Source organism: Teleopsis dalmanni, chromosome 2 (assembly GCF_002237135.1).
Source record: "Teleopsis dalmanni isolate 2A chromosome 2, ASM223713v2, whole genome shotgun sequence".
Lineage (NCBI taxonomy): Eukaryota > Metazoa > Arthropoda > Insecta > Diptera > Diopsidae > Teleopsis > Teleopsis dalmanni.
The window spans coordinates 109,547,833-109,560,875 of NC_051847.1; the positions used below are offsets into that span (position 1 = coordinate 109,547,833).

The 13,043-nt window shown below is 29.4% G+C and overlaps 1 protein-coding gene across 1 annotated transcript in view; it reads left to right on the forward strand.

Annotated features, from left to right (window-relative positions):
- LOC119675420 (serine/threonine-protein kinase PAK 3-like) overlaps positions 1-9,792 on the forward strand; it is a 32,910-nt gene extending 23,118 nt beyond the window's left edge. Inside the window, exons 7-11 of the mRNA XM_038086618.1 lie at positions 6,456-6,621; positions 6,685-7,218; positions 7,823-8,583; positions 9,333-9,551; positions 9,616-9,792. Coding sequence (XP_037942546.1) covers positions 6,456-6,621; positions 6,685-7,218; positions 7,823-8,583; positions 9,333-9,551; positions 9,616-9,699 — 1,764 coding nt within the window. The 3' untranslated portion in view covers positions 9,700-9,792. The remainder of the gene's footprint in view (positions 1-6,455; positions 6,622-6,684; positions 7,219-7,822; positions 8,584-9,332; positions 9,552-9,615) is intronic.
- Positions 9,793-13,043: the final 3,251 nt, after the last annotated feature.

The window sequence follows — 13,043 nt, forward strand, 5'->3', positions numbered from 1 at the left end:
ATTTAAAACATCAAAAGTAATTTATTAGACGCATTTTATAACTTACCTCTTGTAAAAACATTTTTTGTACTAAAATATCTTTTTTTTCTAATCTAACACATATTGATTTATACAAATACTCTTTATCAAAGCGATATTTATCAAAAATTACAAGGACACTGCAGCAAATTCCCTTTGTTTATTAAACTAAAGTAAAACATATTTTTTTATTTAAATTGGTCACTTTAATAATCTCTGTGATGTGTTATAAAATTCAATATAAATTATAGGTTGAAGCATACTGTGCAAAATAGTGTTCTAAGTGCATCTGTATTCACTATAGTATTGGAGTTTGACCAAAACACTATCGGATCGATGAGGCAGATTATTACTAGTAGTAGAAATAGTGGTTACTATTATACTGTATCTTGAGTTGGTAGTGGTTGAAAGCACCTGGTCATTTGTAAAGATGAGAATCTGAATAGTAAATAGTGCGCACCTAAGTGAAGTTCAGAAAGTATTAAAAGTCATAGCTTATCTGATTTTGCTATTTTACTCAAAATAAAAAAGAGGAATGTCAATAGCTTGCAGTCAAAGAAGTAAACACAGGAACTTGGTTATGTTGGAGTAACTGCTTTGTGCGCCAAAGATCATCTAATTACAAATAATGACTCATTGTAATACCACAGAAATAGTTCGTACATCAGACCTGAAGAACCACCCCAAAAATAGAAATCCCAAACATCTACGGAGTACTTTTTAGAAGGCGTGAGTTTCCATTCAAGTAAAAGGGAACTAATCTGATATATCTATAAGCTTGGCTATATTTCTAATTTTAAAAGATGACGGACCTGAGAGCCCAAAGTTTTTGAATCTTCATTTAGCCAGACACATGAAGTGAAACCTCTCATAAGCAAAATCACAACCCCGACAAAAGGCGTTAGAGGGTAGACCAAGTGTTATTGCTTTGTTCTTAGAACGCTGTGACTTATCAGCAGCGATTATGTAGTACTGAGGTATTGTCCCTTTAGTTGAAGCTGCTGACTGGTAAAGAATAAGTAAAATAATAGCAGAATAGTCTCCGCTTTAGATACCACTTGTCAAAATTTACAGAAGAGCAAACATAAGCCTTCTACAAGCAATGCTATGCACCAATGCCTGATGAATTAGGTCATTTAAGATAGCTATGTTATTGATAGCAGTGTAATCCAAATAGATATTAAATATGTATAAAGTCCATTGTTACACATCATATATTAATTATACTATTTAACTCAAAAAATGTCTTCCGCTCAGATATGAAAACAATTCTAGCTCTATATGCTTTAGAAAGTTCTTTACAGTGCCACTTCAAAACAGTTATTGTTAAAACTAATTCGTAGGTTAAATAATTTGTTTGATAGATCTTGATAGATATTAAGATTTAACTACTCTTTGTTAGTCTAACTCTAACTCAGAACGATTTCTTGGTAATACTCTCCGCATATGTGACTTATATTAACCAAATAGAATGAACATATTTTCCACGAAAAACGTCCTAGTGAAATTTGTAAGAAAATATCTATCTAAAAGCTTAAAATAATTAAATAAATTTTCTGGTATGTTTTGTTTATGTACTTATTCATCAAACTATTGGTTAGTCTCTAACGTGTTCAATTTTTAATCTATGCACACCAATTTAAGAACTCTTTCAATATGACATTTATTATGAAGCCTAATGCGAACTTTCTTTTCTCACTGTTGAAAAAATTTCGTATTAATTACATTTATTTATTTTGTAAATAATCTCATATATAATTATAAAGAGTTAGCACATATATGCAGTATAATCAATATTATATGATATAAGAAGGATTGGGTACTTCATTAAAAAAGATAAAATCGAACGTTTAAACTTTTATTGCAAACATCTATTTCACCCGATTACGGGTACGAATTTTTTCTTAAAATCATGATAGTTTTAGCTTTAAAATATTACTTATATCACTTTTATATATAAAAGTGTATACTCCTTCTTTTTCCATAATATTTATTATAAATTATATGGAAATTATATATATAAATAAAAAAAAAACCTAACTAATGTCCTTTGTTGCCATTGCTGTGGTTCTTTATTCTATAATTCATTAACATATTCCTTGTCTTTTTTTTTGTTTTTTTTTTGACAGTAGGTGGAAGCATCGAAAGCCACCGTGTAAGACTTGAACTTACTAAATCACCTCTTAGGAGTGATTTGCACATCATTGTGAAAACTTCAATCCAGTAATCAGGGGAGACAGGAGGAAAATAGACTTAGTACCTAGCGAGCCAAATTTATCTAAGCCAATAGCAAGGACGTACATTAGGGAAATTGAGTTATAGAGAAAGGGGTAGGTTAGAGCAGATGAGACAGACAGGTATTGGGCAGGTTTAAAGCGCAAGGCTAGAACAAGATCTTCAGGGGGGGGTTAATAGGAATAGAGACGTCAGGGGGTAGGTCATGGAGCCGGAGGATTTACCTACTAGCGAGCGTCAAAAGGCACTCGTCAATGCGAGTGATCTTGGCATTGTCGTAAAGGACAGAGATGGAAGAAGACTGCAAACCAAATAGGGAAGGCGTAGGTGAGTCGTGGGCGAATAAGTTGCTTATAGCAGAGCAGCTTAACTTTGCATCTAAGCTGGTTGTGTCTTCTAGTGTGTTTTTGAACTAAATATGTCTGAACCGGACCTTACGGATGGAATATTATTACTCCTTATTATATTAATTATAATAAAATAATTTTAAATCATATAAATTTTATTTTAATATAAATCCATACTTACTTACCTGTTTGATCATAAAAACCCAGGGGGAGGGGGCCGCAGGTTGTTATTAGATATAATAATCCATATCTAATTAAAAAATCTGTTTGTCTTATAGCAAGAAATCTATCTCGAATAGAAAATGGGTTAAGGGAATAGTGAAGAAATTTTAACAATTTTTATTTACATAAACTGAAATAAAATTCAGTTTATCCGAAAAATTAAAAAACCTTTTTATCCAAAAAGAGAGTGAGAGAGAGTAAACAGAGTTTTTAGTTTTTTTAATTATAATATACATATATAATAAACAATAAGTATTTTATTTTACATTCTTGATTTCGAACTCGTTTATATTATAACCGGAGGAAGAGAAGAATATTTTTATATAAAAGAGATATTTTTATTAGTTTGTACCACTAATAAGATATTATAGGGCTAGGCTAATAACTTTTTTAGTCAAGTGTACATAACTATTCTAATAATTGTTTTTCACTTTACTGTCACTCTTATTTTATAAACTCACAAAAACTAAAAATATCAATATTATTAAGTTGCTCACATATCTCGAAAAATGTAAATATATTTATGGTGTTTAAAGCAATTTTTTTATGAAAGTAACTATAAAATATCATACATTGGCACTAACTAATTAATTCATTTTCTTTTTTTTTTTGTTATTCATTGTATATATCCTTCAAAATATAAGATGACTAAAGTGGCCCTTTATGATGTTAAATGTGAATAAATCTTGATTCTATATTAAATTTAATCGTTTCTTGCAAGTTGAAATTAACATAGCACAATAATGTTGAAAAACAATAGTAGTTAAATAGTCATCACAACTATGTTTAAGGACATCATTAGAAACATCATGATAAAAATATTCAGTTATAGCTATCAATTTTACGAATAGGTTTTCGAATATTTTGATATGTGAGATTATGTAAATAAATAAGTAATATTTATTACGATTTGAATTGTGAAAAAAGCCTAATCATAATACTAGATTTACTACATTTAAGACGATTATTTAAGACAAGTATTTAATTTTTACATTGACTGTTTTGAATAAATAATAATAATTGCACAGACGCAGTTTAATTTTGTAGAACCTCGCAATTATGTTGTAAAAAACCTAATTAGAATGTAGTTAGTTGTGATTTTAGGTGTTCCATTTATTATAATAAATCGATATAACCAATTTGAATATTTATTTGAGAAAAATAATTATATTTCAATTTATTATCATAAATCAATGTCAACTTGGTTTCACAAAATTGTAGCTAAAAAAAAAAATCAATTATATTAGCTAATGTTGGAAACGGAAAAGGTACTTGGAAGAAAAAATGAAATAAACTAAAAGTGAGAAATCCGTTGATGTCAAAACACATTTGGTGAAATTGAATCAATTGAGATCGATTTAAACAAGTTCAAAAATTTGAATATTGTGTAAAATAAGTCAGTTCACTCCAGTGGTTCTTGTTCTTTCATGTTTATCTTTAAAGATATTGACACATATAAACAGTTAAGAGAGTGTTGACAGTCAAAAATTATTTACATTTGAAATTCTAGAGGGGCATTGAAATTCATTGATAATATATTATGCGTCTCCATTCGTATATCTCATACTCTACCATATACTGTTTCCTATTTTATTTTTTTTAACTAATTTGTCATTTACTAATTTTATTAGGGAAATTTTGTCATTTAGTATATTTTTATTATTTGTATTTTTCTTTTCTTTTGTTTCAAGCTGCCAATGAAAGTAAGTATTAATCTTGCTTCATTCCGAACAAAGTTTAATAAAAACAATGAAAATATATTTTCTAATTAATATTAAAAACAAATGACATTTCTATATATACACAGCAACTTATAATGCTTTTTTATCCTTTGAAACACTAGTTTTTATTTTATTAATTATAAGTAACATGTTTCTGACTGTTATAATTATAACCAAGAGCATATTTTATTTTTTATTTTTGAAATTACTTCGTTTTCATAAGCTTTTAAACATTTATTTTTCTGCATTATATAAATAAATTTATAGACTTATAGCAGCACAGTATTACAGTTTTAGCTAAATTATAATAAGCGCATATAGACAAATAAAATCCTTCCAATGTATTCTAGATAATCGTCCACATATTAATTAGCTTTTAATAAATAAGAAATTGTTTGTAATGAAACTAAGTTATATCCGCTTCATTAGCAGAAAAAATCTTCAACATTTCTAACAAAATAATTAATAAAAGTTTTTTAAAGTTCAAATTATATCGAATTCAAATCGAAAAATTTGTTCAGAACTGAACTAAATTAAAAATTAATTGATTACTTAAGTGTATAAATCGGGATTACAAAGTACACTTACTCCTTTGTTACTGTTTCTTTAATTGTAAAAATGAATTAATAATTAATTGTTCTTTTAATTGTCAATTAATTTTAAATTAATTAATTGAATTATTAGCAAATTCTATTAATATTACTTGTGACCAAATTAGTTATTTACTTACATAAATATCTACATATACTCTTATCCAGTCAAAGCGCAAAGAGGGGTTTTGTAGAAACCTCGCAGTTAATAGAGAGTAAAAGTTCTCAGGTGCACTGACTCAACTCAACTAGCCTCAACATATATATACTCTTATACTTACATAATTACAAAAATATTAGACCAAATGTAATAAAATAATGTTGTTTCTATTAATGTATTTGTGTCAGCAAAAGCGGTGTAAAAGAAGAAGAAGAAGTACCATTATAAATGTCACAGAAAATGATATAGTCTTAAGATCATTTACTACCGTAATTAAGACGGTTTTCGAAAAGGATTAAAATTAAAAAGAAATAAATTAAATTTTCAAAAATTGAACTGAATTAAAATTAATTAATTAATTAACGGTAAAGTTTGTTACTATAAAGTGAACTTGTTTCTTTGCTATTATTTTTATAAAGTTTAAATATACAAAAATAAATAGGAAATAATAAATTTAATACTCAATACTTATTTATATTTATATATGCGCATGCACGCATATATACAATACAACAATAGCGAAATAATAACAGAAACAGCCAATATTTAAGAGGAAGCTAGAGAACAATAAAAGTATTTCTTTTAGAAAACTCCATAAATCATTTTTAATTTTGATATTTTAAAATAAATAATAATTAGCTTTTATGAATCATTTTTAATCTTAAAAATAGTTTCTGTACGGTTTTTAATATATCCGATATTCCGATATTTGGCACTAGATCTCTATGCACTTTCTATAATTTATAAAATTTAATTCTAATAGAAATAGTCTAAATTTATAAAAATAAATAATAATTATAAAACAATATCTCTTCCGATATATAACACAAGTTTGTTAATAACAAATAATACTGATCTAAAACAATAGAACCTTTCGGTCTTCAGTTCAATAATCACCAATATTACCATCGCCCTATCGGTTGCAGTGAATTCTAATTTTTCGTTATGATCTAATCTAACATACCTAATCTTTATTAAATATTAGAAGACTAAATAATATATATTAAAGTGAAGAACTTGCTTATGAAAAATGAAGCTAAGCTAATATAGTTATAGTTCTGCGTAGCGCTTAGCTCTATTTACGAATCGTATTTATGTTTAGATAAAAAATTTTTTTAACAATAACAGAAATTTTACTTATACTCTATTTATTTGTTTACAGGGTATGCCAGAAGCATGGGCTCGCTTGCTTATGAATTCAAACATAAGCAAACAGGAACAAAAGAAAAATCCACAAGCTGTGTTAGATGTTCTCAAGTGGTATGATAATACAACCAAGCAGAGAGCAAGTTCAAAATACATGACAAATGCTATAACAACGCATTCTGGTAATATAACCGCACATACCTTTTTAATTATTTATATTGTGCATTATTAACGACTGTTTACAGGTTCTTCACTATCGCACGTTAGCAGCAGCAGTCCTAGTAGCACACCAACTGATTCAGAGTTACATGGTTCCAACAGTGGAGGTAATTTGATTGGTGTCAACATAAATAATCTTACTTTAGGCAATAATGCCAATAATATACCAGCAACTGGTGGCATTGGTAGCCCTCATATCGGTAATAATTATGGAAATCATCATCATACCGCACTTAGTCAATCACATTCATATAATTTTGTTGGTGGCAATACAGCCTCCTCTTCATCACAACATTCGTCAGCCAATGAAGATGATATTTTAGGTACACCACAACCGCCACCACCGCCAGTTGCATCACGACCAGAACGCACGAAATCCATTTATACACGACCTATAGAAGAGGTAACACCAACGATACCGCCACCACCTGCTACAACACCTACAACACCACTGCATCAACAATTGCAGCAACAGCATCTTAACAATATAGCGCAACCACAATATAAAGCTCCAACAATAACAACAACCACAACTTTAGATAAGAACAAAAATAACGCAAGTAAATATCGTTTCTTATTATGTAGATTTTCTTTGTATTTTAATTGATATTTATACTAACGTTAATATTATTAATTATTGTATAACGTATTTTGCTAACAATAACGACAATTTTATTGTTGCATCGTCTGCAGCAGCAGCAACAGCATCATGTGTTGTCTCTGCGCCGCAACCGCATCCGCACGCTTTTAACGCCGCAGCAACTGCTGCAGCAGATTCCATTTGTACCATACCTAATATTACTACCACTACTAACTATGACACAACTAACTTCACTCTTACTACTACTACTACTACGACTACTACCACTACTAATAATTCTACTACTAGTATTCATTTGCAATTTATCGATTTTAATGCAACGACGACTAATCACGACTCTTCTGCTTCCTCCTTTTCATCGTTTCCATCGTATCACGACGACTCCTCTGCATTACCACCAATTTATTGTCCATCGTTGTCTTCCTCCATTATTGAATCTGTCGCACTGCCGACACCACCATTGCCTACGCCAACCACAACCACAACTACAACCATTTCTCCGGCAACACCAACTGTGACCGTTGATGTAAATATCGAACCTCCTGCTGACTCAATTACAACAGATATATACACGCACGATGGTAGCGCAAATAATTTAACAGCTTCTGCAGTCACACCTCCAACAGCAACAACTGCAAATTCTACAACTCAAGCTACTCAGCCGATTGCGACACCGCCTACTGCCGCAGCAGGAGTAGCCCAACAACGTTCGGGCACAGCGAAAAAGAAGAAAATGTCCGACGAAGAAATTCTTGAAAAATTACGAACTATTGTTTCTGTCGGTGATCCAAATCGTAAATATACAAAAATGGAGAAAATTGGTCAAGGAGCATCTGGTACGGTATATACAGCAATTGAAGCTTCTACGGGTATGGAAGTAGCAATTAAACAAATGAACCTATCACAACAACCGAAGAAAGAGCTTATAATTAATGAAATATTAGTGATGCGAGAAAATAAGCATCCAAATGTTGTTAACTACCTCGACAGCTATTTGGTGTCTGAAGAACTTTGGGTTGTTATGGAGTATTTACCAGGCGGTTCATTAACAGATGTTGTTACGGAAACCTGTATGGATGAAGGCCAAATTGCAGCTGTATGCCGTGAAGTATTACAAGCATTAGAATTTCTACACTCCAATCAAGTTATTCATCGCGACATTAAAAGTGATAATATTTTACTCGGTCTTGACGGATCAGTAAAATTGACTGATTTCGGTTTCTGCGCGCAGATCTCACCAGAGCAATCAAAACGCACAACAATGGTCGGCACACCATACTGGATGGCACCTGAAGTAGTGACACGCAAACAATATGGACCAAAGGTATGTAAATAAGAACACTTATACAAGTACCATATATATCTCTCAACATAAAAAGAAAAGGAAATATATTATTATATTAATATTATAAGTGTAAATCTCTAATTAAAAACTGCAGTTTATGATAAACTTTAAATTCCATTTCTTGCTCCACTTACTGTTATCTTAAATATCCTATCCTACCTTAATTATTTAAAGATAATTGTCGATGATTGTTAAGTATGCAGTTTAAAAAAGATAATCCATCATTATTATTAAAATATTTTATGTAATACCGTCAAGTTTACGATAGCTTTTATGGTAGTGGTTAGACATGTTTCTATAAGCCCGAAAGATGTACCCAAAAATCCTATCAAAATAAATAAAAATCTTTTATAATAAATATAAAAAAATAAATAAAAAAGGAGGTCTCTAAACAAAAATCCAGTTTTACAGATCTTGCGTTATATAAACGTTTGCATGTAGACTAGATCTTTCTCATCACTACTACCGATGACGTTTAAGTTTGATGACATATATTGTCGTTTTAGTTTTTAAGTTTAGAAATTTCTAATATTGTGTTTATACGTCTTCAGTTGGTATAAAATACTTAACATTTTTAACCATTTTTACGAAAAACTGTCGTACTTAAAATGCTAAGCTTATTGTTGGTGCCCTGATTGTTTCTTTTCACTTGACCTATTTGATAAAATCAATTTGTTATACAATCATCTGATGTTTAAGAATATTAACGTATAATTTTTTCTTTAAAGGTCGATTTGTGGTCACTCGGTATCATGGCTATTGAAATGGTTGAAGGAGAGCCACCTTATCTCAACGAAAATCCACTTAAAGCATTGTACCTTATTGCCACAAATGGCAAGCCTGAAATTAAGGAAAAAGAAAAACTTTCCATTGTATTTCAAGATTTTTTAAATCAATGCTTGGAAGTTGATGTTGAACGTCGTTCCGGTGCTGCGGAGTTACTGAAGGTATTTTTTAAATAATTATATAGAAAATATATATGAGGTCTCATACATTTTCTGTTATTTTTAGCATCCTTTTCTTAAACTAGCACGTCCATTAGCCAGTCTGACGCCGCTAATTATGGCCGCAAAAGAAGCCACTAAAGGAAACTGATTAAAAACATAAAATAAGGATATAAAACTACTTAAAAGCTGATATGGAAGATAATAAACAACTTTATACACATAATTATATATAAAAACATATATACGTTTACAAATATTTATATATATAAATAAAAGAGTATATATATGAACGAAATATATATTGCAGAAAAAAATAAGAATTTAAATTAAAAATTCCTAACTGAACTGTTAGGAATGAAAAATTCGCAACATACAAAACGAAAAGAAATAAGTTATTTTCGCTAAATTTAAATTATAATTAATTAATTAATTTTGTTTTCAACAAAAACTTAATTTTCTATAAACCAAACAAGCAATTTTAATTGCTTGATTTAAAAGTAAAATAAGCACACTATAAAAAATGCTTTTTTATCCAAACTTAAGTTTACCAAAACTAATTATAAAAATCAAATTTATATAATAAAATAGCATTTTAAATGCTTCAATGAATAATGCAAAAATTAAGTTGAAAATAAAATATTTTATATACGTATTAACAAAATATTTAACTATGTTTAATATAATTTAAAAATATTATTTCAAATTCTTATGCTTTAAATTTTAAAAAATAAATGACCATAAAGTAATTTGAAAGCTTAAAGATATTTGCTTTACACATAATAGCGTACTGGAGAATATATTTAATATTGTCTTATTTATTATAATTTTTTTATTTGCTAACTTTAGTATTATAAATTAATAAAAAATATATTTAAAAAATTAAAGTAAATTTCGTTTTGATTTATTTTTTTAACGTAACAGAAATAACTATATATAGCTTTTATATCATTTTTTAGTTTATTTCACACATTAAACCTATAATTCATTTTCACTTTATAAATTGTGTATTTTATGTTCATTATATTAGTTCAAATAGTTATTTGGGTTAATTTCAAATATTGTTGTTCAAACTATAAGAAATAAGTAAACTAATGATTCGTTTAAACATAGAAAATAAATATAGCCGAAAATATGATTTAAAATTAAAAAAAATATCAACATACAATACAATATTACAATATAATGCAAACACAAAAATAGTTAATAACTAACATTAGATATAATTAAATAGTGATATATGTAGTTTAGTTGTAAAGTATTTTTCCAATTAAATTAAATAATGTATACAAAATTTCAAAATTGTAAAAATAGAAATAAACAATTTAAATTAGCCAAGTTACTTTAATTTCATTTACTTTATACTTTTAATGTTACAAATAATTGAAATGTATTGTAATTAAACTCGTAAAATGTTTTGATCGATATGCGGGCGTAAGATAAATAATAAATTAATAAATTTTATATATTATATATTATATTAACATTTCCTTCCATGTCAAGCCACCTTTTGCAATTCTTAAGCCCAAATATATGATAAATTATACATAAATATCGTTGAGAATAATTATAATTCTTATAAGAACATAACGAAAACATTTCATGATATTGAAAGTTACTTGGCTGTTCAAATATATACAAAAACAAAAAGAAAAAAAGAATGATATGAATAATAAAAAGGAAATCATACTTTGTGCCTAACAAAAAATATTTAGAAAATTTAAGAACAGCGTTAAACTAAAAAAATTGCAATAGTTTTAAATGAAAAATTGCAATATTTTTAATTCTGTGGAATAAAAGCAACAAAAACAAACTAATTTATTTATAATTATAATAAGAAAATATAATTTTAATTTTTTACGTTATCTTACATTGTGACCGAAAAGTTTCCGGAAATTTTAAATAAAACGCAAAATTCTTAATCTTCATCAATATTTATTTTATCTCCTTCAAAATATGCTCCTTCTAAAGCGATACACATATGCCAACGTTTCTTCCAATCATCAAAACATTTTTTATAGGCGCTTTCCGGTATGGCTTTGAGTTCCCTCTGCGAATTCTGTTTTACGTCTTCTATGGATTCAAAACGCGTTCCTCTGAGTGGTAATTTGAGGTTGGGAAACAGGAAAAAGTCACACGGTGCAAGATCAGGTGAATACGGTGGCTGTTCGATGGTATTTATTGAATGTTTGGCCTTAAAATCGTTGATAATGTTGGCTCGGTGCGAGGGGGCATTATCGTCATGAAAAATCCATGAATTATCCTTCCACAATTGAGGCCGTTTACGGCGGATATTTTCACGCAAACGTCTTAAACAGTCAAAAATAGTCATATGACTGTTTGTCCTTCAGGGACGAATTCATGATGCACCACACCACGAATATCGAAGAAAACAATCAGCATTGCCTTGATTTTCGAGCGACTTTGGCGTGGTTTTTTCGGTTTCGGCTCGTCTTTTCCTCTCCATTCCGATGATTGTTGGCTTGTTTGCATGTCGTACTCGTAGACCCATGTCTCGTCACCCGTTATGATGCGTTCCATGAAAGTTGGATCGGAATTGGCACGATCAAGCATGTCTAACGAGACCTGTCCACGATGGTGTTTTTGGAACAAATTGAGGTGAATCGGAAAAAGCCGAGCGTTGACACGTCGCATACACAAATTGTCCACCAAAATCAAACGAGCCATCTCACGACCGATGCCTAGCTCTCGTGCTATCTCTCTAACACTCACATGAGGATTTTTGAACACGATTTCCTTTGCCTTTTCAATGTTTTCGTCGGTGGTAGAGGTCGAAGGTCGTCCAGAACGCGGCATGTCTTCGACGGTCGTACGACAGTCCTGAAAGGCTTTGTACCACTCATAAACTTGAGTTTTCGATAAAACTGATTCCCCATAAGCCTTTTGTAGCATTCGCAACGATTCTGCACACGAAAATTCGTTCGAAACACAAAATTTGATGCAAACTCTTTGATCAATATTTTTTTCCATTGTTTCGCAACCAATCTGAGGTGAACTGGTTTAACGCTGACGTAAACGAACTGTCTGACAGATCGCGCTCATTTTTGGCATAGTAATTAAGGACAGTGCTGCCAAACTACATAAACTTAAAATATCGAAAAATATACAGCGCGCGAATTTTAAATGAGAATTTCCGAAAACTTTTCGGTCACAATGTATATATCAATTTAATTTTTAATAGGGTTGTGTCCTACAACATATATATTATTATAATAAAAATAATTCGAAAAATTATTTAACATCTCTTCATGCTTTTTTTATCAATTATTTTCGTTTGTTACTTTTTTTTTATTTTTTAAAACTCATTAATTAATTGTATTTCATTTTTTATATAAATAAATTCTTTATTTATATTAATATTAATGACATTTTTGCTGCCCAAACAGGAAGTTTAAACGTTGGAACCTTTAAAATATAAAAAGTATATACTCGGACTTCTTAATTTTTTTTTATATTGAGGTGATTAAAAATTTA